The 22,541-nt window shown below is 39.7% G+C and overlaps 1 protein-coding gene across 15 annotated transcripts in view; it reads right to left on the bottom strand.

Moving 5' to 3' along the window:
* Positions 1-5,457: 5,457 nt before the first annotated feature.
* The window catches only part of UBE3A (ubiquitin protein ligase E3A), a 53,712-nt gene continuing 36,628 nt past the window's right edge, over positions 5,458-22,541 (bottom strand). For all 15 annotated transcript variants that reach the window (XM_071746449.1, XM_071746346.1, XM_071746334.1 and 12 more), the window contains 7 exons: positions 15,584-15,728; positions 11,775-11,980; positions 8,672-8,836; positions 8,146-8,301; positions 7,978-8,051; positions 6,999-7,142; positions 5,458-6,778 (listed from right to left, as the gene is read on the bottom strand). In XM_071746449.1, coding sequence (XP_071602550.1) covers positions 6,658-6,778; positions 6,999-7,142; positions 7,978-8,051; positions 8,146-8,301; positions 8,672-8,836; positions 11,775-11,980; positions 15,584-15,728 — 1,011 coding nt within the window. In that variant the 3' untranslated portion in view covers positions 5,458-6,657. The remainder of the gene's footprint in view (positions 6,779-6,998; positions 7,143-7,977; positions 8,052-8,145; positions 8,302-8,671; positions 8,837-11,774; positions 11,981-15,583; positions 15,729-22,541) is intronic.

The raw sequence follows: 22,541 nt of genomic DNA on the forward strand, positions 1-22,541 counted from the left end.
CTGGAAAATTCCATTAACCAGCCAACAGAAATGTTGGGGAGAGCACAAGAGCATGTGTATGTGTACAGACCCCTCACACAGAGCTCAGGGTTGGGGTCAGCTCAGCTGTGCAGCTTTTTCTGCCAAAACAGCACAGGGAAGGAAGACCCCTGCATTTAATTCCTTATTTTTATCACAGGCATCTACTTTACCATCACTTTATTCCTGCCAAATATTTATTAACATAAAACCCCACAGGGCTCTGCTTTACATTAAGAAACAAACTGTTCATTTTGCTTCCCCCCCAGAAGCATCAGGGCTTTCTCTGAGCTGGCCTGTACATTGCTCCTTTGGAAGACACATTTGTTTCTCCATGGCTGCTGAGGGGCAGGATGGGAAAGGGTTCCAGAGGCCAAACCTTGTCCAGGTTGTCCGATGAGATAGTGCAGTCAGGCAGACTAAAAAGAGAGCTGCTCTTCATCCAGATTTGGGAGATGACAGCATTTGTACTTGGCTTCAAAGTCCCCCAGCTCTTCTAGTGACATTTCAATCCTGGAACAGGCAGAAAGAATCAAATCCTTGTTTGCATAATTTAGCAATTCATAAAAGACCCTTTGTGCAACCCCGAGAGCAAAATGAATAATGCACTAAATGGATCTGGCAACTGCACAGGCAGCTAAAGCACAAGATATCAGCTGTGGCAGCTTTCCTGAGGGAAGCCATCAATCTGGGAATCCCCCTTTACCCCCAGCACCATCCAGAACCCCAGGGGGATGCTGCCTGGGGGGTCCTTACGGGAAGCACGGGGGAGCCCTGCTGCCTTCCATTCTGCCTTGAGTGGAGGGAGAGGGAAACATATGCAAGGCCTTGGTCTAAAAGCCGTCGAGCCCTTTGTTTCTGAAATTCAGATTTTGCAACCCTTTTCAGCTTGCAAATCAAAGGCCAAGGCTCGCTGCTGCCAACAGCTTCACTGTGGAAAATAAAATTCTGCCATTCTTTGTTTACAGTCCTCCCTGCTCCACACCCTAAGAGCAGTGAAGGGGGAAGAGGCTCATTATTTAGGCACAACCAGTTTCTGCAACCTCAAGAGCAGGACAGCAGCATGTCCTCAACTTTGAGGATAAACAAACATCAGCTTTACTCCAGAAACAGCAGCAGTTCACATGAAGAGATTTTCTTCCTACTCGATCATCTAAAAGGTCTTTTCCAACCTGAATGATTCTATGATTCACCAGCTTTACCACCTCTGCTCAGCTTCTGTGTGAACAGTGCAGGACCCAGTGCCAATGGCTGCAACTCCTCCCAGGAGGCTGAGGGCACCACCCAGCTCTAACAGAGACCTCTCTGACTTCTGTTGATAAACTGGGGGCACTAGAAAGATAGTTGGTTCTATCCTGGCTCAACCAAGGATAATTACTAAACCCCAAAGTGCAGAAACAGGAAAATTTACTTAGAGTTGCCTAATCTATTTTTCTTAATGTTTGCACTGGTTGGTATCAACCAGTAACACACAAAATCACAAAAGCACAACTGCATTCCAGACTGATGGGCAGCTTGAACAGTTGTTCAGCTTTTTGTCTGTTTTGACATGTAATTTCTGGCAGCTTCCTATCAAGAATTCCCCACCACTCTGCTCTTGCCAACACTTGTTTTCCCCCATTGCCCTGGAAGGGAAGCCATCCCCCAGCAGTCACTACACCTGAGTAACCCCTCCAGGTGTGTAGCACAGCCAGAACCATTGAGCACTACCTGCTTTTCCAGGGAAGGGGATACAGAAAGATGAAGGATTTTTTTCTAGCACAGTCTGCCTCCAGGGCTGATGAATAAAACTGACCATGCTGCAAAATCCTCTTATTTTCAAGGAGAACCAATTGCCAGTTCCTCACTGGAGTGCAAGTATTTTACAGGCAGAACACTGCCAGGTAAGTCAATGAACAAGCTTCAGTGGGAATCACTCTATTTTCATACTATTTGCAGATTTAGATAATTTAAAGCAAGTCCTCAGGGCTGCTTGTTCACAGGTACTCATGCAATGCTCAGCACAGTGGAAGCCTCACAGCAGCAGCTTCCACAGTGAAGGAAGTGATCCAGAGGTGGTTTGTTATTTTTAAAAATGGATCTGACTACTGAAAACCCAATGCCTACTCTTCTTGCAATAACACAGCTGCCTCTCACTGAACTTGTTGGAAAGTTAGAGAAAAGCTTATTTCTGGCAAAAAAAAAAAAACAACCTGCAGGGCTTTTCCTGGGAAGTGCCCGATGCCTTTCAGAGCGTGGCAGCTGCTACCACAGCTCATTTATCCTGTCAGCCACAGCCACGCTGCTCTGTGCAGGGCTCAGAGTGCTGACGGAAAGGGTGAGGTTCCTGACTGGCAAAGGAGCTGCCCCCAATAAAATGTTTCCAGTCGAGGGTTTCAAGGCTGACTGCTTAGAAAAGGTTTCTAACCTGCCCTAATCAAACCGCACCAGCCACAAGCACTGAAGGAGGGTGAGCGTGATGAAGAGGAGAAAGAGCCCCAGGGCAGCTGATGGAAGTTCAAAGCTGCAGCCAAGAGCAGGGGTGTCAGACCCATCCCGGGTGAGGGCTCAGCTTGCTGTCAGCAGGGAACAGAGGCTGCTACACAAGTGACACAGCAACCTGGAGCCCTGGAGGAAGCAAACATAGAAGCTCCTTTCTATCAGCCAGGCAGTTTTCTACACTTGATCAACACTCAAACTCTGGTGGGGCCTGTGACAGACTGATGGGTGACAAGGACATCTCCAGGTCATCATGCTGCCCTCTGGGAGCAGCCTTGTGCAGCACAGCAGAGATACCTGCAGAGCTTTCAGTCCCACCTGGCTTCGCTCCTCCTTGAGTAGTGAGGGAGGGAAATTCCAAAGGAAACTCGGGTGAGGAGACCACCTGATGCTGCCATCAGCCACTGGGAGACTCCAGAGGTTCCAACTGGCTTTGTGATGGGAATTCCCAGAAAAAAGGTGAAAACCCACAGAATAGGGCTGCTGGAAGCCCCCCCCTTGCAGATGCTGGGAAGAAACTGCTGAAGCAGAGACTCTTTTCACCACCCGGAGCCCTGCAGCAGCAAGGCTTGGAGGCAGCAAGCTGATGCCCACTGCTTTTACACCTCCAGCTTCCCCCATTCCAGCCACTGCTCTGCAGCAGGGCAGGGCTGTGGAGAGCACTGGCTGCAGTCCACCCGCTGTCCCTGCAGGAAAAGCCAAGAGCATGAAACAGAGAAAAAGGACTAAAAGACTCAAAACCATCCTCCTGAAGGAGGCAACAGCAGCATTGCGTGGTCCCAGAAACAGAGTGCCAGGTCCAGCAAAGCTTTCTTGGTTAGTCTTGACACACTAACAAAAAGCTGCAGTTCTGGAGCAGGATTGCCTCTGAAAGGCCCAAGGACCACCAGGCCTTTTTTTTGAAAGAAATTGTCCAAAGAGAAACTCTTACCAGATGCTCATAAGGAAGTCTGTGGTTATTTTTGAAAACACCTGTATTAGTGTGGCCAAGATGTCACCTGCTTTATTTTAGGTGACTTGCCACAAAGTTCACAGTATTCTTCATGCGCAGGTGAAAATTAAAATATGGTGGTTCCTGAAATCTTTACCAACAAACAAAAGCCTTCACCATTTAAATGCTGATACTTAGTTCCTGCAGCCATGTGCTGTAACATACCTTTAAACAACACTATTCCTTCACTCCTAACGAAATCTGAAAAAATGTCCCCTTTGTACAGTACCTAAGATGACTCCTTCCAGCATATCTTACATTAGTATAATTTTGAAGGCATACAATGCTACAAAATACAGATCAAAGCCTGGTATCCCCTTTGCACCAGGGCTGGAGGCACCTTGGCTGTCTACAAGGGTACACAAGGAAATGCTCAGAAACATTTGTCACTTGTCAAATGAGACCATGCCCAGATGCCCAAAATATTTTCTCATTAACACTTTAAGGACACTCAGAGGAAAGCACCAGCACACTGGCACCAGATTGCTGCTACCTTTGGAAGAAGAGTCCTCTGGCTCACTCATTTAAGTTTCTGAGGCAACTCTAGCAAAAACCTGAATTTGCTAAATGCTGCTGAAAGACTAAATGAGGGTGAAAGACAGGCCAGGTATGCCTGGAGCCCAGGAAAAAAACACCAAAACTTAAAATGGCATTTTCCCCACTTGGACTAAACTTTCAAGCAACAAGAACTTCTGCAGGGCAGGAGAGCAGCCTGCGGCCTTCAAGATTTACTGATTTTTAAACCTTAGAAACTGCTGCTGCTGGACAATTAGCATATTTATAACACTGCTAAGGAGGTAAGGTTTCAGCACCATGGCATTCTGGAGGAGGTGTTATATATCTAAACAGGAGTTCTGTGAAAGATAACTTACTTGCATCTTACCTGAAAACGACTCCTTGAAAAACAACTTATGCTTTATAAAGGCCAATACAATTATGTATTTTTATCTTAACGCTGGAGGAAGATAGAAAAAGAATATTTACAACATCAGTGCTTCAGCTGGAGAACTTTGGACAGCTATCCAGTTATGCAGTCTACCCAGCTTTTGGAACAATATAAAAAACCCCCACCATGAATCTTACACCCTTGTGGGCTGGGAGTAACAGCCATCGATAGCTACATCAGAATAAAAATGGATACAGCTTAACATACCACACAGCACCATCACGATGTGGTTCATAATTTGTAACAAAAGTACCTGAAGGCACTTGGCAAAATCTTTTTCTCACCACCTACAGCAAGAGAGGCCCCGAACCTGCAGGAATGGGCAAGTACTTTTGTCAGCCACCCAGCTGAGAAGCCAAGGTGTCTTGTGCTCTCCTCTTCAAGGACATGCAATGAGATGAACATGCAGGCCCGCCCTGAGTGCCACCTGAGATCAAAGACCAGAGGACAGCCAGCACCTCTCTTGCCCCAGCAAGTTCCAGTCCTTTCATGCAATGCAATGTCTGGCACTGGGTTGGATTTAAGAGGGGGGAACATGGCTGGAGCCCACGTCACAGTTCACTTCAGGAGAGTTTTACGTACCTGTAATCCTCCGATTGTGCTGTGCTACAACATTTTCTCATCAAGCAATGTAATATCCAATTTATCAAAGTAAGGAAGTCACTTGTTTTCTCTTTCACTGAACCGTGGTGAAAAAAGGTCACTGTTTTATTCAGCATCATAGTTACATAACAGTTGTCTGTTTCTATTACTAGAAAGAATTTATTAAAATAGTCCTGAAAGCCATCTTTTCTTTCTCCCACCATTTCAAAACTACGCCTTGTAATGCCAATTCCACAGAGTCACGGGGTTTGATCGCTACCAGTCAGGGACAGCAATTGTCAAGGCACAAGCTCAGCTCTGCACATCCACTGTGGCTTGTCTTATGTCTTATGAAAGAGATATGCCAGGTACATCTTCACTTACAAACGCATAATCCCTTCATCATATATTGCAACAGGAGAAATTAACATTGAACACAGACTACGAAAGGTAAAGGATTTATTTCTGATATGATTGGTAGAATTAAATTAAAAACCTACTGAATACTTTATGTAGTAGATGAACATAACCTTAGTACTTACTAACAGTTTATTTAATGGTTGGAAGTGTACAACATGAAGTAGGCCTTACGTTTAATATTGTTCAATTTTGCTTAGTTAGATGAGATTAAAATACACTAGTCATCCCTTTAGATTATGTTGCAACACTGATCATGTGCCTTGATAAGTAGGAACAACGATTCATTAAATAAATGGTGATGACATAACAGGTAGGGAAGACTTTGGATTGTCTATTTAAAATGTCAACATAATAGGCAATTAAGAATAAAACTTCATTTTAAGTGCACTTCCACATGCTTTCTTTATAATATAGCAAAAAACTTCCTATCTTTTTTTTTTTTTTCCAAACACTTCACTCCCTACTCTAAAGCTGTTCGGTTGAAAATGCACTTTCCCCAGTAAACTTCTTTTTTAAAAAAGTAACTAAAATTTCTACCCTTTCATACGCTAAGAAATGTTTCCTAATTAAAAACACAGTTTATTACAAGACATGTGAAGACAACATATAGTGAAATGAATTTTAATTGTGCTGTGACTAAAGTAAAGTTCTCAAGGCTGCAGTTTAACATTCCAAGTTCTCCCTTCCATCTTTATTGATTCTTAAGATTTTGCACAGAAACTCTTTGGGGGCTAGAACAGCAGTAATTGCATCACACTGTTTTCCAAGACTTCAAGTTTCAAAAGCAAACTCTTCAAAAAGTACAGTTCTTGATTTGATTAGATACAGGGACAAAAATATAGCACATACTTGAAGGTTACATGGTCTACAAATGATGGCAATATTTTCCTTGGGAGAGTACAGTTTGTTTTCTTGTAAATACTCAAAAAGGCTCAACTTCAAGCAGTAATAAACACAAGCAAAAGTGATTTAACCCTTAAAATAAATATTCAGGAAAACCTCTCTGTACATACAAGTGAAAGAATATGTTAACACTTTCACGCTAAAAGAAAAAATAAAGATTTTTGTTCATATAAGCAGCTGAAATCTGCTGTTCCAGCCCAATGTCCCCAGTAAAGAAGGGAGGCACAAACACAGGTGACTACTGTAGCTCACTATCTTATGGCCTTTTTGGAGAGGGACATCATCACCATCATTTTTTAAATCCCTTTTGTCATAATTATTACAGCATGCCAAATCCTTTGGCATATGTGATGGCCTTCAATAATCTTTCTTTAAGCTTTTCTTTGCTTGAGTACTCCGGAAGCAAAAGTACATTAAAGCATGTGTGAGATGTAGGTAATCTGTGGGGACAAGAAAACAAAGAAAGAACTCAGATGTGGGAACACAGAGCACATGCAAGAAATGCATCACTATTTCACAAATCCCAAAGAATTAAGTTACAGAGAAACTATTTTGCTTGAAGATCCAACTTTCAGATTTAACTTAGTTCATAAATTAGAAACACTGAATTCACTTTGTTATAAACAAACAAGGAAAACGCAGACTTTTTTTTTTTTTTACCTCTCTGTATCTGGGCCATTTTTGGCTATGATCATCTTTAACTTTCCAAGTCCTCCCACAGGGGCTCTGTCTGTGCCTGTTGTAAACTGTAAGAAGAGTCTTTTCTGTTCATCTGTAAATGAATGGACTATTTCCCAGAATTCCCTGTCAAGGGAAATAAAAAAAAAATAAGTAAACAAAAAACTTTAATACAAGTGAAACATTCAAAATGAACTGAACTTTGAAGGTTTAGTAATGCCAGTAAGTCAACATCAAATTTAGAAGTTGCATTCAAAACCCCAAGCTAAGAGTAATGTATTTATCAGTCATTGACATTTAAAGGTAGAAATCAGAATTATCATCAAAATGCTGCACTCTTTTAAAATGTTAATTTAACTGATAAAGGATAAATATTTGCAGATCACTTATTATTCCTATTTCCTAATGAATTATACTGGTTCCACTACACTGTTTGTTTTCTACCACCTTCTTAAATGTCACAGTAAAGAAATGCAGATGCTGTCAAAGGTTTTCTACCCTAGCAGGAACTATTTAAATAGTTGGCAAGGTCTAGAGGACTGAAGATGCACATTCTCTGACCTTTGTCTTCAGAGTACTCTAGTCAAAGGGGACAAAAAAGTAACACATGAAAAACATTTTTCCTCTTTAAAAACATTGTGATTTAATTTTTTTTTAATAAACAAAAGCAGAGCAGTTGTGATTTACTGAAACAGCCATGTTTATACCACTTATAATTCACTATATGGCACATAAGAAAGAAAGAAAGAAAAAAACCCAGAGAAAAATATCTTTTAAGCTTCACAAAATTAACTAACACCTACAGGCAATGCTCCACACTCTAATAATGACAGTATTTGACTGAAATGCTTTACTTGCATTACTAGGACCAAAAAAATACTAAATCTTACAACATTAAATTCACTGTGAAGAAAGAGGAATGTAAAGTGGTTTTAATTTTTCAGAAATTAGAAAGAATTACCTAATAATAAGAGAGTCTCTTGTATAGCCACCATCATATTCTGTAGTTTCTTCTAGTGCTTGAAAATCTAAATTCTGTAAGAAGATGACATTTTTAAAAATGACCACTAATTATATACTTAGGATTTAAAAAGCACCTCTCTTTCTGGTGTGCATTCAGAATTCTTACCCTACTTCCACAAATAAGTAATTCAATTTCCTCTGGTCTAAATAAATATTTCAAAGGAGATTCATTGGTCACCATGTGGAATCCTCTCCGAAAGGCCTTGAATTGCTTCTCTACTGATTTATTGAGTATGTAGTCAGCATACAGATTGACAAATTCCTGTAAGAAAACAACCCCCCCAAAACCCCTTAGTACTTTGACACATGCCACATGAAGTATTTTTCAAAACACAAGATCTAAAAATACATTTAATTCTATAATTCTACATAGATTATTTGGGATCAGCTTCGACTCAGCAATAATAAAGAGCAAGTCTCACATACTTCTCAACACCATGACCAGAAGCTATGTGTACATTTATCAATGCTTTCTTTAGAAGTGTTTTCTGCTTACAACTACATGATGATATGGCAATTTTAAAAGGCTTTAAAACTGAAATTATAAGTGAGACTAAACCCTTATAGAGTGCTACATGACTGTGCACAGAGTATCTAAAAATTACAGATTATGTTAAAAAATTAGAGTGTACCTTTCTATTTTCATTCGTAATGGGAATTTTATCACCGTTTTCCTTTAAATCATGCATCATCGGATTGCCAAAGAGATCCGTATGAGATATTTGAAACGTTATCATCATGTCATCTTCCACACTTCCTTCATACTCCAGTAAATCTCTCAAACTCTGGTAAAGAACCTAACAGAATACAAAACACATGGCTCATAAATAAGTTTCAACAGACTTCACTGAGCAATACCAGAAGACATAAAATCATCGGCCTCAAAAAGTGTTGTTACATTCTATGACACAAGACACCTAGGATCTTCCATAACAGTCCCAACACAGGTGTATTAAGCTCAGTGTTCATAAAAATAACCAAGAACAGGCATTTAAAAAGATAAACAATCACAGCAACGAGTGATAACTCCCTTGGAAGAGCCTACCAGTACCAAGGACTCTTCCTAAACGCAATGGTCAGACCTGTAGCTCAAGAGCCACTGATTACCTCTTCCTCTAAATTCTTTTGAAACTGTATTTGATTTCCACATCCAGAAAATGTTACACTAGTATGCTGAGCACATGTGTTAAAATCAAAGAAAATGCTGTGGTTTATACCAGATAAAATTCAGGCAGCAGGCTTTCATCTCCTACATTCTGATTCAAAAAAAAGCAAACTAGGAAGTAAACTTGAAGCTACATGGATACGGCAGTCATTAAAGTAGGAAAACATTTATGGAAAAAAAAAAATAAAAAAATCACAAGTTGAATTAGAAGAAGGGCAGGTGTAAAGTTTTGCATCTGGGAAAGAACAACCCCAGGTACCAGTATAGGCTGGGGACTGAGCTGTTGGAGAGCAGCATGGAACAAAGGGCCCTGGGGGTGCTGGTGGATGGAAGGGTGACCATGAGCCAACAATGTGCCCTTGTGGCCAAGAAGGCCAATGGCATCCTGGGGTGCATTAGAAAGGGGGTGGTTAGTAGGAGGAGAGAGGTTCTTCTCCCCCTCTGCTCTGTCCTGGTGAGGCTGCATCTGGAATATTGTGTCCAGTTCTGGGACCCTCAGTTCCTTCAGTTCCAGACTGCCTGGAACTTCTAGAAGGAACTGCTTGAAAGAGTCCAGCACAGAGCAACCAAGATGATGAAGGAAGTGGAACACCTCCCTCATGAGGAAAGACTTAAGGAGTTGGGTCTCTTCAGCCTGGATAAGAGGAGAATGAGGGGTAACCTCATCAATGTTTATAAATATGCAAGGGGTGAGCACCAGGAGGACAGAGTCAAGATTTTCTCAGGGGTGACTAACAATAGGACAAAGGACAATGGTTATAAACTGGAGCATAGGCAGTTCTGTGTAAATAAGAGTTTTTCACTGTAGGGGTGTTCAGTTTTTCACTGGCACAGGCTGCCCAGGGAGGTTGTGGAGTCTCCTTTCAAAGCAATCTTCAAAGCCCACCTGGATGTGTTCCTGTGTGACCTGCTGTAGGTGACCCTGCTCTGGCAGGGGGTTGGACTCAATGATCTTTCAAGGTCCCTTCCAACCCCTCACTTTCTACGATTCTGTGATTTGAAGTTAGGTCAGAATTTGCCAAGTAGAATCTGAAATCACCTGTAAGAGTTTGCTCTGCTGAAGGGAGCAAGAAGCCTTCCTCCCTGACACGCCTTAGGAAAAGCCCAAGAATCTCTCAAGAAATCAAAGGCTATGCAGAAAACACCAACTGTTTGGCTAAGGACTCATGAATGCAAAGCAGAGGTAAAAGCAACAACAACTGAGCAACTGTATTTTTATAGGGAAGCAGAAGCAATGAATTTTCTCCTCAAAGTTTTAACTGTTGAAAGTTTACATGTAAGCCTCATCCTCATTATCTGTATTCATTTTTTCAACAGCACCTTTAAAAATATCTTGTGTTGAAAGTGACTGAGCTTGGAACTGCTGGTGATGAGGGCTGGTGAACACCTTATCCTCCAGGCTCTGTAACACTAGGCAAAATATTTGCAGGTTTGACTGCTGCAAGTTTAATTTATGGTTCAAGAAACCCAGAAGTAAGAGTTTTAGTGGTATGAGATTACATAGAGTTTAAAAAAAGGATTATTTTGAAATAAAAAGTCAGTATGTTGGAGAAGAAACTTAAGAGTAGGAGAGAAAAATTAAGAAATGCCCTGACTGCCTTGTTCCACAGAAATCAATCCACTTTTTTTATCATAAAAAATGTTGTGTATGTAATAAAAATTAAGACACTGGGAGCAGTGTGTACTTCTCAACATTAGTTTCAAGAGAAAGTGGTCAAAGCCAGCATGCTATTGTATGGAGCCATCCAAACTGGACTGGGTAACCTGTTTTTTGACTATCCATGCCTAATTTTCTGATTTGACAAAAATAAAAGGCAACTTTTTTAAAACTGTATAATTTTTAAATAACTGAAGATTTTGCATAACAGGTTATGCGAAGAGGAACACCCCACTATTTGAAATGAAGAATGCTACTGGCTACTAGGGAAAAGCTACTAGAGATCTTTGAAGATGGAGCAGGGCCGAGACATCCTGAATATGTGCTTCTATGTTTTATCCATTAAAGCACACGCACAGCTTATTGGGTTTGTACAACCACTGGCTGGGGAGGGGAAAGATGGACACTGATCACTGCTCCCAAACCATGGGGATGTTAGTGAACTGCTTCATCTGTCTTATGCTTTAAACAAAAGACAGTATAGTATGAGTATCAAACCTTTGCATGTCTACTGTTACTTTCACATTTTTAATAGAAATTTACTTCTACAAATACATATAAACAGCTTAATTTTAGAATTCTTTGGGAAGGTAATAATAATAGTTTATGCTTAGCAGAGCATAGTGATACAAAGTACTTTTGACAGTATGTAAAAAAAAAACCAAACCAAAACCGCAAAAAACCCCAAAGCTTTACTGATAACCAACCCTATTTGTTAACCAGACAATTCTTTCTTTTCCAAACCAGATGTAGTAAGAGGTTCTCCTTATGAATTTAAAAAATACAGACTCCTCACACAAGCCACTGGTTATTTCATTTCCACTTCTGACAGCCATCTTGTGTTTAACTTATTTCTAGATTAATTTACTGCATGAAAATACTTTAATAAACTCAAAGAACATCATGAACTTACAGGATGAGAGTCTGCCAGATCACGGAAAGTTCCTTTTTTGCCCATCAGCTTCCTGTAGACAACCATGGGAAAATGTACATCCAGTATACAGTTATTGTAAATAGCCAGACCCAGTACTATGCCAATCAGTGTAAATTGACCCTCAGTTTCAAAAGAGGACGGATTAAACCAAAACAGTTTTGTAGACTCATCATATGTGAACATTCCTGTAAAAAAATGATGTTGAACAATTATGGTTACATTTCAATGAAAATGACACACAAAACATACCACTAAACCCAACAGAATGCCTCTAAAACATATTTAACTTAACATTAGGCCAAATGTAATTGCACATAAAAGCTACTTACCTTGGGGTAACTGGAGCTTCTCAAAACACTTTTTACTCACATTACCACTAAAAGCAGGCAGGGGACCTGCCATACAAGACCCTGCAATGCCCACTAAAGCTGTAGGTACACAGCCTGTCATCCCCTTTCACTGCTGAGGAAGCAGCAGCACGTTGTCAACATAGGTGTTAACTTTGATAAATACAACAGTGCAGGAATAGAACATGAATCAAAAATGATGTGGAGGAAATGATCCTGAAGAACTCCAATTATTATAAAGTGAGAGCCATTGCAGAAGAACTCCAATTACTACCAAGTGACAGCTCCTCCTCAGAGGCTTCTCCAGACCAGTTCCAGCAAAGGAACAGGACTAGGTGCCACCCTATTACTGAACTGGAACCTATGATGATGGAGCAAGGATTAACCATCATACATGATCTTAAAGTTTGATGCTCAACAGATTTGGTACTTGACAAAGTCCACTGTTGATGCAGCAATGACACACATCTGAACTATTGCTTCACAAGCAGGGGCTGCAATTTTAACAGCTTGACACTGTTGAAAGGGAGAGGTTTTGCTTTGTTCCCCTATCCCTTCACCTGATTCAGCTCATTACCTCAGGTAACCAGTTTCCTACCAAGTTCACAAGCTTACTACCTTCACAGACAGTTTCAACAAATAAAGCACATAAAGGAGTAGATAAGACAGTGCAGACAAGAGAAAGGAAGAGTCCTTTACCCTTTTTGATGTAACAAGCCACTAGATTAGCTCTTTCTTATAAACCATTTTGTGTAAAACCTAAAAACTATTTAAATGAGTCTCAAAGTAAAATAAATTGCTTACCAGACTAGATAACAAAGCAAAGGATAAAGGCAAACCCCATAGACTTCAGGGGAGAAAGACAGACCACCCCAGACCAATACTGTCCCAGTGACCTGTTACTTGTACATCCAGGTCTCAAGATTTCTAGACAGAACCTAAGGATAAGTGTCCAGGCTCCTTCCTCCCAGCACACCAGAAGTTAGATACATGTGATGAAGAACATAAATCTTGTGGCAAATGTAGTTCATCTTGTCAGCTCTTAAAAGCTACACTTATTTACAGTGTATGCACATGTACAAACTGATTACAAAGCCACATGAACAGACTCATAAAATTACACATAATACTGAAAATAAGATGTTACCTTCAGCCAAGAGATAAAGCCTGAATTCTCATTCTATGTAAGGAAATGAACTGCTAACTCAGACACTGGCTAATTCCTAAAATTGAATATTATTTATCTGGGAAAGGTACTAGGACAGGGTCAGCTATTTGGAAGCACACGAATAAACACTTCAGGTAAGGCAAATCAGAAATACATGAGCAACTCAAGCATGTATAGGAGAATCATTAAATAGAAGCCTGCATTCTATTTTCTTAATTGACTTCAGTAGCTTCTGAATTATTTCCACAATAGAAGCAAGGAGTTGTACTTTCTGGAAGATGAGGGAGGAGTAGACCAGTCAAAATAAGCAACTCCAGCAAATGTCTAATAATGAAGGACTAACAGGTTACTCAGAACCGTACTGGGAACACTTTAATGTGAAACAGAACCCTTTATTCACTGACCAAAATTAAGACTATAGTACATTAATTTAATAAAACACCAGAAGAAATTGAAGGGGAAAACAATTTCATAGTGTTTCTAGGAATTTTATATGAAGTTATTCCTTCTTCACTTTTATTCTGGTGACTGCTGGTCATATATCTAATATTTTGTCTGAGTTATTGTCTCCTTTGAGTAAAAAAATAAGGTAGTTTAAAATGAAAAGACTTGAAATACGATGGCAAATAAACTGTTACAGCAGTAAACATCACTCCACAGATACTTACCAGAGGACAGACATTTTAAATTCCATTCAAAGGATTTCCCTTTTTTTCTCTGGTAAATAACACGTATACAAATCAACAAAAGTCACACTTGGTAAATATGGTGTGTGAACAGCATATTAGCAGGCATAAAGGAAAAGAAGACTGAACATAAGCTACATTTTCTGCTTTTACATATTTATGCCAAAACCCAATAAATGCCCTTTTTTCCCCAAAGTTGATGTGAAGACGAAAAAATGTACGTACTTTTTTGTATTGTATTTTGAAAACAGAAGTAAAATTTAAAACATTCATGTACATCTAATCTATACCCATCTTTACACACAGGAAGCTTATATGCACTAGATGGGTCTCAGCTGAATCAGACTTTCATTACTAAATAGGAACATTTCAATATAGTAACCTCACACTTCTGTTTAGATAAACTCAGGTCAAAAATCTTCTTCGCATTGGAAATTCAACTTTGTCAAAGCACTGAAACTTCCTTATTTGTCATATTTTAATTTATTCCTTTGCTAATTCAGATCCAAATATCTCAGTTTTCCAAGACTTGCTTATGGGTCTGTATTATTTTTTAAAAGAACTGGCTTGTGTATGATGAAGGGCAAGTGCCAAGGTTCAGATTCTGTTGCCAATTTTGGGGACTTCCCCTTAAATCCCATCTAAATGAATCTCTGCATTTCTTCCAATTTTCTAAGATCTGAAATAAGACCAAGAGTTCCTGCTTTTAAAAGAGTTCAATGAACCCAAATTAACTAGTGGCCATAGCTGTTTTAAAGGAAGCTTCTTTAAAGGAAGCCATTAGAGGAACTGCAATGTGCTATACTATGAAATTAGTACAGGAACCTGGTAGGTTTCATTTCTATTCTAACACAAAGTATTCATAACATTTTAAAAGATTTCAATCTTTTCAGAGCAGCAGAAAAGTGCATATTAAAAGTAGCACCTATAAAGATGCAAGCATAAAAGACTGGTACAGGGAGCAAAGAAAAAGGCAGTAAGATGGAAACGGGACACAATTATGAAATCCCGGCTCTGACAGAACAAAATCCTCCTAGTTCTCAACTAACTCCAATCAAATTTGACATTATTTCCACACTTTGGATCTGTATCCCATCTTCTAATGGTCTCTAAAACCATTAGAAGACCTCAGATGTTTTAAGCTGGAGGAAGGGAAGGAAACAACTCAAACACCCACCAGAGCCCTACTCTGGTTTTACTGCAGAAACTCTCCCTATTTGGTTTTATTACTAATTCTAGAAGCTAATCACAAAGTAAAGTGAGGAGAAAGATGAGAGTACAAAGAAAGGAGCCCTACAAAGAAACACTTTACTACTGATTTATATTTCAAGAAGCAATCATAGCTTTCACTAACTACACAGTTATTCTTTTCATCATTCAGAATATGACTGATTATGACACAGTGAGCCTCAATGGCTCAAGTACTCTCACAATCACCAAGAAATCTGGAGAGCTTGAGAGAGAAGCAGCAGGTGTAGGAAGACACTGTTTAAACACAGAACAGGCTGGAAGGGACCTTGAAAAATTATATGATCTAACTTTTCAATGGAAAACCCTGTCAAATTAGTAAATTACTAGAATACATACCGATATCTGGATTGAAGATTTCTTCCACAACCAGTTGAAAAAATTCTTTGGAAACACCTCCTTCATCTACCCCTTGTTCTCCTTCAAATTCAACATACAATTGCTTCTTCAAGTCTGCAGGATTTTCCATGGCAATCATCTCTAGCTATTGAGTGAACACACAGAAGTATTTCATTAGCAAATGTATTTACTAGAAGAGCGACTTGAGTGTCAATTAGTGAAATCAAGCTACCCTCCAAACTTGAGAACGAAGCAAGGATAAATCACAACAGCAAAATACCAGAAACCAACAGCAATGCTAAATTACTCTAAGCATGTGTTAGAACTGGGGATTAACACACAGAAAAAAACTTACCAGAGATCTGATAGCCTATTAAGTCTGTTAGCCTTCTCCATTTCTATCCTTTTAAGCACTTATTTAAAATAACAGCACTGTGTTGCATAAAATCACAGAAAACAGTTTGAAAACAGGGCGTATTACTAAGATAATTAAATTCATCTGAAAATGAAAAGAATGCAATCTGATCTACATGTTTGAAAACAAATGGTTTTGTGAAGGGATTACACAGCTATGTTTTCAGAGCCTTCATGTGATGATTTACAGTGGAAGACAGAAGACAAGCCTTTGACTAGGAGATGCATCTCAGAGAGCTGGGGAAAAACCCAAACACACAAAACCCCCAAAACTGAAATAAAAAGACACCAATATTACTGTCAAATCAATCCCCTTCCCTCTTGGCCCTAATGAGTAAGTCTCAGAAATCTCTTGCTGTTATTTCTTCAATGCCTTTAAACAAATCTATCGTACAGCTTCCACAAAAGTGAAAATTCTATTACAGTCAAATAAAAGTCATAATGTTTTACAGGAAAGGGTTTCCTCTCTCTATAAAGGCTAATACAGGTCTTTCACATTCTTCCAACAAAAATATACCCTTTCAGTAAATCAAAAGTTATGCAACAATACTTTGCAGCTGGTAAGAAATATGCTGCTTAAAAGTATAAACATATTGACTAAACCTGTATAGCATGATTACATTAAAGATACCTATGTGTCAAATAAAACTCAACAGCAGAAAAGTAGGGCACAGATGGATCTGTCCATTTCTCTACCAAGACTATAATACTGGTGAGATTTGCCTCTACTCTGGGCTAGTGCAAACTACTTACCAGCAGGTATCCATAACAGGCTGAACCATTTTCTTCTATTTCAATATTTACCGCACCTTATCCACACACACACATGCCAATACATCCTTTACATCCCAGAATTTTAGTACAGAAGTGTAAAGGAAAACAGGAATAAAACAGAATAAGGGCAGAAATAATGATACCATCAACTCATAAAAATGACACCACCACTGAGATACTTTTTCTCTTAGAATCTGTCAGGTCAGCCAGGGATGTTGCAAGCACCACAGCAGGGGCAGACAGCTGACAGAACTAAAGTGGCTGGAGTACTAGGTTTCAAGACTTTGAAACTCCTCATGCAGAAGGAGCATGTGGAAAAAGAATTGCACTACTCGCTTGTGAAAACTAGTATCAGGAGAAAAGTGTAACTCCATAGCAAAAAAAACTCAGTTAAAAAAAAATAAAAAAGGAGGTAAATCATGAAGACCTTAATAATGAGATTATCTGCTTAAGATATAGATTAAATTATAATCTTATCTGGAAAATTTAGTATTACAGAATTATAAAATTATAGGGACTGAAAGGGACTAAGAGACTTTTACTCTCTGAAATGCACTATTTTATCAACAATACTTCTGCAGCAAAATCATGTTGCAGTTTCCCTTTGCCCCCTGTTAGCATTCTCATCCCATTCTTCCCATAACAGTGCAGTTTTGCATCTTGGCTTTCATGTAAATCTTAAAAATTACACATCTTACAGAAGTGCAAAAATTTTTTTTTCCAGAACAGGAGGACAACGGAGTTTAAGTCATGGTCCAAACACAACTAAGACTTTTTAAAAACAGAAGCAGAATTTATTTTAAGCCTGTAAGTATTTGTTACACATTTAAGCTGGACAGAGACAAGCTCTCTTACTTGAATCCCTTCCACTTAAAGCTGGCACTAATATTACTTTGCTGTTATTTTTTTCCCCTTAAGCTGTGACTTTGTTTGCTTTGTAATATTTACTACCAGCAATTTACTATTTTGCAAGTTTTACGAATTTTTTTGAGTTCTGAGGAAAGTATTGCCTCTACATCTTTTGGGAGACAGCAACCCTTTGTAATACTTTAAGTGCACTCTTGTGTCATAGAAATACACTTATATTAAGGAGATTGATGATATTTATACATATAAAGCAGTAAAAAAAAAATAATTCCAAGATATTTTTTGCCTGAGAACTATGCTGCAACGATTAGTGTAAAAGAAAAGCAGAACTAAAAAAAGGGGAAGGAAACACTTTTAGTTGAGCAGTGATGGCTGGGCAGACTGGAAGGCTGTGCTGATGTCAGAGAGGATGTCAGATAAAGAATAATCTAAAAAACAGTGTTTTGAGTCAGAACCTAATGTTTCTTCAAGTAGCTTCTATAACCAGGACCAAGCTAAGCTGCTCAACTGAAGGCTGCAAATTTAGCTGCTCCTTTGAGCACCCCATGTCTCTCATCACTGCTATATCACAAGAAAAGAGCAGCTCAGTGGAAAACACAGCATTAGCCACAATAGTGGAGAAACACTGAATTTTAATAAAAAAACTGCAGCAGTATTTCTACAGCAAAGAAGTATGAACTTCAGTTTAAAGCTGTTTGGGATTGTTTTTGGGTTTTTGTTTGTTTTTGTTTTTTTTTAATAACAAGAGCTACCCTAATTGTGTCAAGACAGATGAGGCTACATAAACCAAATCATTGCATGCAAGTGAATTCCTGAAGTTTTAGAAGTTAGTAAGTTTTCCTTCATGACAGCTTGACTGGCCAGACAGATGAAGTCGTTGTTACATTTTCCAGGGACTTCTCTGGAAGCATGTGTGTAGTATGTCTGAAGCAGTAGCATAAAAACTGAATATCTACATACTGATGCTGCAAAGCTGCAAGCTGAGATACAATGAAGATTATCTGCATTTTGTTGGCTGAAACATGATTTTGAGCCAAAACTTGAAACCTAGTACTCCAAAGTATGATTTACTTTGCTTAAAGAATAACACTGTGCTTTCCTGAGAGACTGGAATCTTCTATTGGATGATAAAAAATTACAACATTCAAAAGCTGAACATGACATCAGTTTGGTTACCTTCCTAGAATTGATACTGAGATAGTCTCTATGCAGTTAATAAAAAATCTATCCCTTAAGTTCTAGCAATGTAACATAAAAGTTCTTTTTAAGGGAGCAGCAGGAACACTTTCCATGCTAGAAGACAAAAATGACACAAACACAACTAACGTTAGTTTGAAAGTATCAGTGATACATCATGACATTAGTCACATCAGTACACTGACCGCAAAATTGCATCTGAAGGTGTCTTGGATTAGGGCAGTGGTGTTTTGGAAGCTGGGGCACAAAGAGGTGGCTCCCGTGAGAGGCTGCTGGAAGCTCCCCGTGTCCCAGTCCCTGTCCCACCTCTGGGCAATGCCAGAGCAAAGACACCAAGGTCTGTGAAGAAGAGAGAAAAGGTGCCCAAGCAGAGATTTCCCCGCAGCTCACGGTGAGATGACAGCTGTGCCCCTGCAGCCCATGGAGGAGCGCGGTGGAGCAGTCCCTGAAGGACCACAGTGGGGTAAATGTGGATTTGTAGCCCTTCAAGTGTCACAGGTGAAGCAGCAGCCTGTGCAGGATTGCAGAGAGGGTCAGATGTGGATCTGCAGCGGTGCAGGAGGTGTCAGAGGAGGTGACTGCTCCAGCAGCAGCCGTGACTCTGTGTGCAGCCCAGGCGGGAGCAGTCTGTGCCTGAGGGACTGCACCTGTGGGAGGGACTCATGTCGGAGGGGTTCCTGAAGGACTCTCTGCCGTGAGAGGGACCCCGCGCTGGAGCAGGGGAAGGCTGTGAGGAGTCCTCCCCCTGAGGAGGAAGGAGCGGCAGAAACACCGTGTGGGGAACTGACCCTAAACCCCCCCTGCACCTCCCCTGTGCCATGAGGGGGAGGCGGCAGGGAAGGGATCCGGGAACAGGGAGAAGAGACGGGTGGGGTATGTGAAGTGGGGAAGGTATTAGGATATGGTCGTGTTTTCTGTTTCTCCCTGTAGATTAAATTAATGTTTTGTTTCGTTTTGGTTTGTTTTTTTTTTCCCTCAAGTTGAGCCTGTTTTTTTGACTGTTATCATAATTAAGGAATTAAAACCTCCTTATCCTTATGTCGATTCACAAGCTTTTAGGTGGATTTTCTCCTCCCTGTACCACAGAGGAGACAGGGGGTGAGTGAGCTGTGGACTGGCTGATACAAGCTGGGCCTAAACAGTGACAGAAAGAATACTTGAAGTGACTTAGAAGCATCCTCTCAAGCTGTACTTTATGGTTAATGCATACATCACAGACAGACATATTCTGCAGACAACCAAGACACACTAGTGCTGAGATTATCAACTGAACTCACATAAACATCAACTTATAGAAACATAGAATACCAGGCTGAAAAGGACCTCAAGGATCATCTGGTCCAACCCTGCTAATATTGCTGTTTATATGATATGTCTCAGCACCCTGAGCTGAGACTTTAAGCTTCCCAAATTGGGGGAATGCACCACTTCCCTCGGGACCATTCCAATGTCTGACTGTCCTCACAGTGAAAAATAAGCCTATGAGAATGTCAGGGCTCCTGGAGTACTTTGTTGGTAATGTATTATGCTCATGTGGCATTTAATATTTTTGCTCATTAGTATATCTAGCAGTCATTTACAAGATGGAGAGGTGTGCTGCCTGCCAGCCCTCTACATTCAATGTAAAGTTCATCCAAGTAAGTTTCTAATCAGCAAGGAATTATCAGGCAGACTCTGATGAAGGACACATTTTCACTTGTAGAACCCATGTGTATATTTACTTGAAAAATATCCAGCATGAATAAGGAAAATATAAGCAAGACTTTCTCAACCTAATTTTCATCAATATTTTCTGAAAATGCTTTCATCATGAAGTTATCAGAGTTAATGCATATATAGTAAAAAGAAGTCTGCAGTGGTTGTTCTGTAAAGACGCAGGTCTAACAACCTAGGTACATAATTACTTGCAATTCAAACAAGTCAATAAATATTAAATCCACAGAAGTAAAAACTGCAATACAAGAGTATTACTTACGTTTAATTTAAGCATGTTTGGAAACATTTTGTCACTGAACATACCTAATAATACAATTTTACTACTGAAGACTATTATCTTGGCAAGGGCTGACAATTTTCAGCGAGACTCTTCCAAAGCTCAGTATTGCACTTAAACCTACAACAATAACTGAAGCAAATTCATACATCATATCTCTCACTTTGGTTTGATGCAGTGAATGCTACTACAAAAACAGACAGTACCCATCTCTGACCTCAAGTTCCAACTTTGACTACAATCATAGATGCAAGTCATTTTATGGATTAGGACATGAAAATGACCAATTACAGGCCAACTAGGAAGTGGAAACAAACAGTGAAATTTACAAAGGAAAAAAATTTCATCCTGTTACAGAAAGTACTGGTTCAATAACAGCAAGCAACTCTTAAACAGATCAGGCACCCACTGCAGAAACTGCACACTGACAGTGTGGAACAGTATTTTCCCTATGATATTTTTCCAGTACCAGCAGACTTGCAGCTTTGAGACTTTGAAGTTTGTGTGCAGGTCACATCAAAGTGCCTATAATGTCCATTAGCTTTTGATGGCTCTTCCTTTCATGAGAAGCTAAAAGCTCTGGGCAATGACAGCTATAACTTTTAGGTACACTGTAGGAAAAAAATGTGTCCTTTTGCTTCCTGATAATATAACTGTGTGCTACCGGTTGAAAAAAATCACTATTTCAGCTTCTCCATGAGCTCTTTTATGACCTCTCTGAAAAGAGGCTGAATTCACCAAATATATTTGTAATGCAACATTTAAAATGAAAAGAAACAAACAAAAGAGTCAAAGGCACATCTTTGTGTGAAGAGACATTGTTGTGTTTCATTCACTCCTTTCTTGCACGGCCCTCAGTAATACTCAAAAATCTCTTCCTTGAAGACGGATATCATCAGTTAAAACCCAACAATAAAAGGTAATAATGTACCCACTGCATATAATTATTAACAGTTTTCTCTAAGTCCACACTATCTCACAACAGCTACTTTGTTGCACCTTTTCAAAATGGTATTTACAGCACCTTTTCTCCAGCTAAAAAAGGGAGTCTTCATTTGCCTCCATTTTACTGAATATAATTTGCTTTCTACTTCTGAGAAGTGCCTGGTTGGCACTTGCTCTCATTGACAAACAGGCTCAAGAGTATTTGAATTTAGAACAATTTCATCTTTTATCCTTTCTTTTCTCTCCCAGAATAAAAAGCTTAAAATTCTTATTCTTGCTGGGGCTTTGATGGAGTCAGATCACCATAATTTAGCATGTTCTGACAGCTTAAATGAACAGCCATAAGAGGATCCATGGCAACTGCCCAGGCATGTACTTGGAGACTGCTAGGCTGTGCAAGGGCTGCTGCAAGCGCATCAAAATTTAAATTAGCATGTCTGAGCTTAATCTGATTCAAAATACCTACATTTTCAACAGACCAAGAGCATGCAGAGTGATGACCGCTGTGGCCCTGCAGTGATAAAGCAGCAGCACCAACTGGATATTGCCCGTGAGCTTTCTAAGCAACACTAAACATATTTTTCATCCTCAAAGATTTCAGCTTTCTTTCACAACAAGCAAGATGTGGAAGAATGCCTTTTCTCATACTCACAGATTTTCTTACCCCTCACTAGCATGAGGAGAAAGGGCTGCTTTCTCTCTGCTAGAATTGACATAAAAACTCATCTCCCTAAAACTAGCTCTTACCCTCTTCTAGTCCATCCTCTA

Source organism: Heliangelus exortis, chromosome 1 (assembly GCF_036169615.1).
Source record: "Heliangelus exortis chromosome 1, bHelExo1.hap1, whole genome shotgun sequence".
In the NCBI taxonomy this organism is placed as follows: domain Eukaryota; kingdom Metazoa; phylum Chordata; class Aves; order Apodiformes; family Trochilidae; genus Heliangelus; species Heliangelus exortis.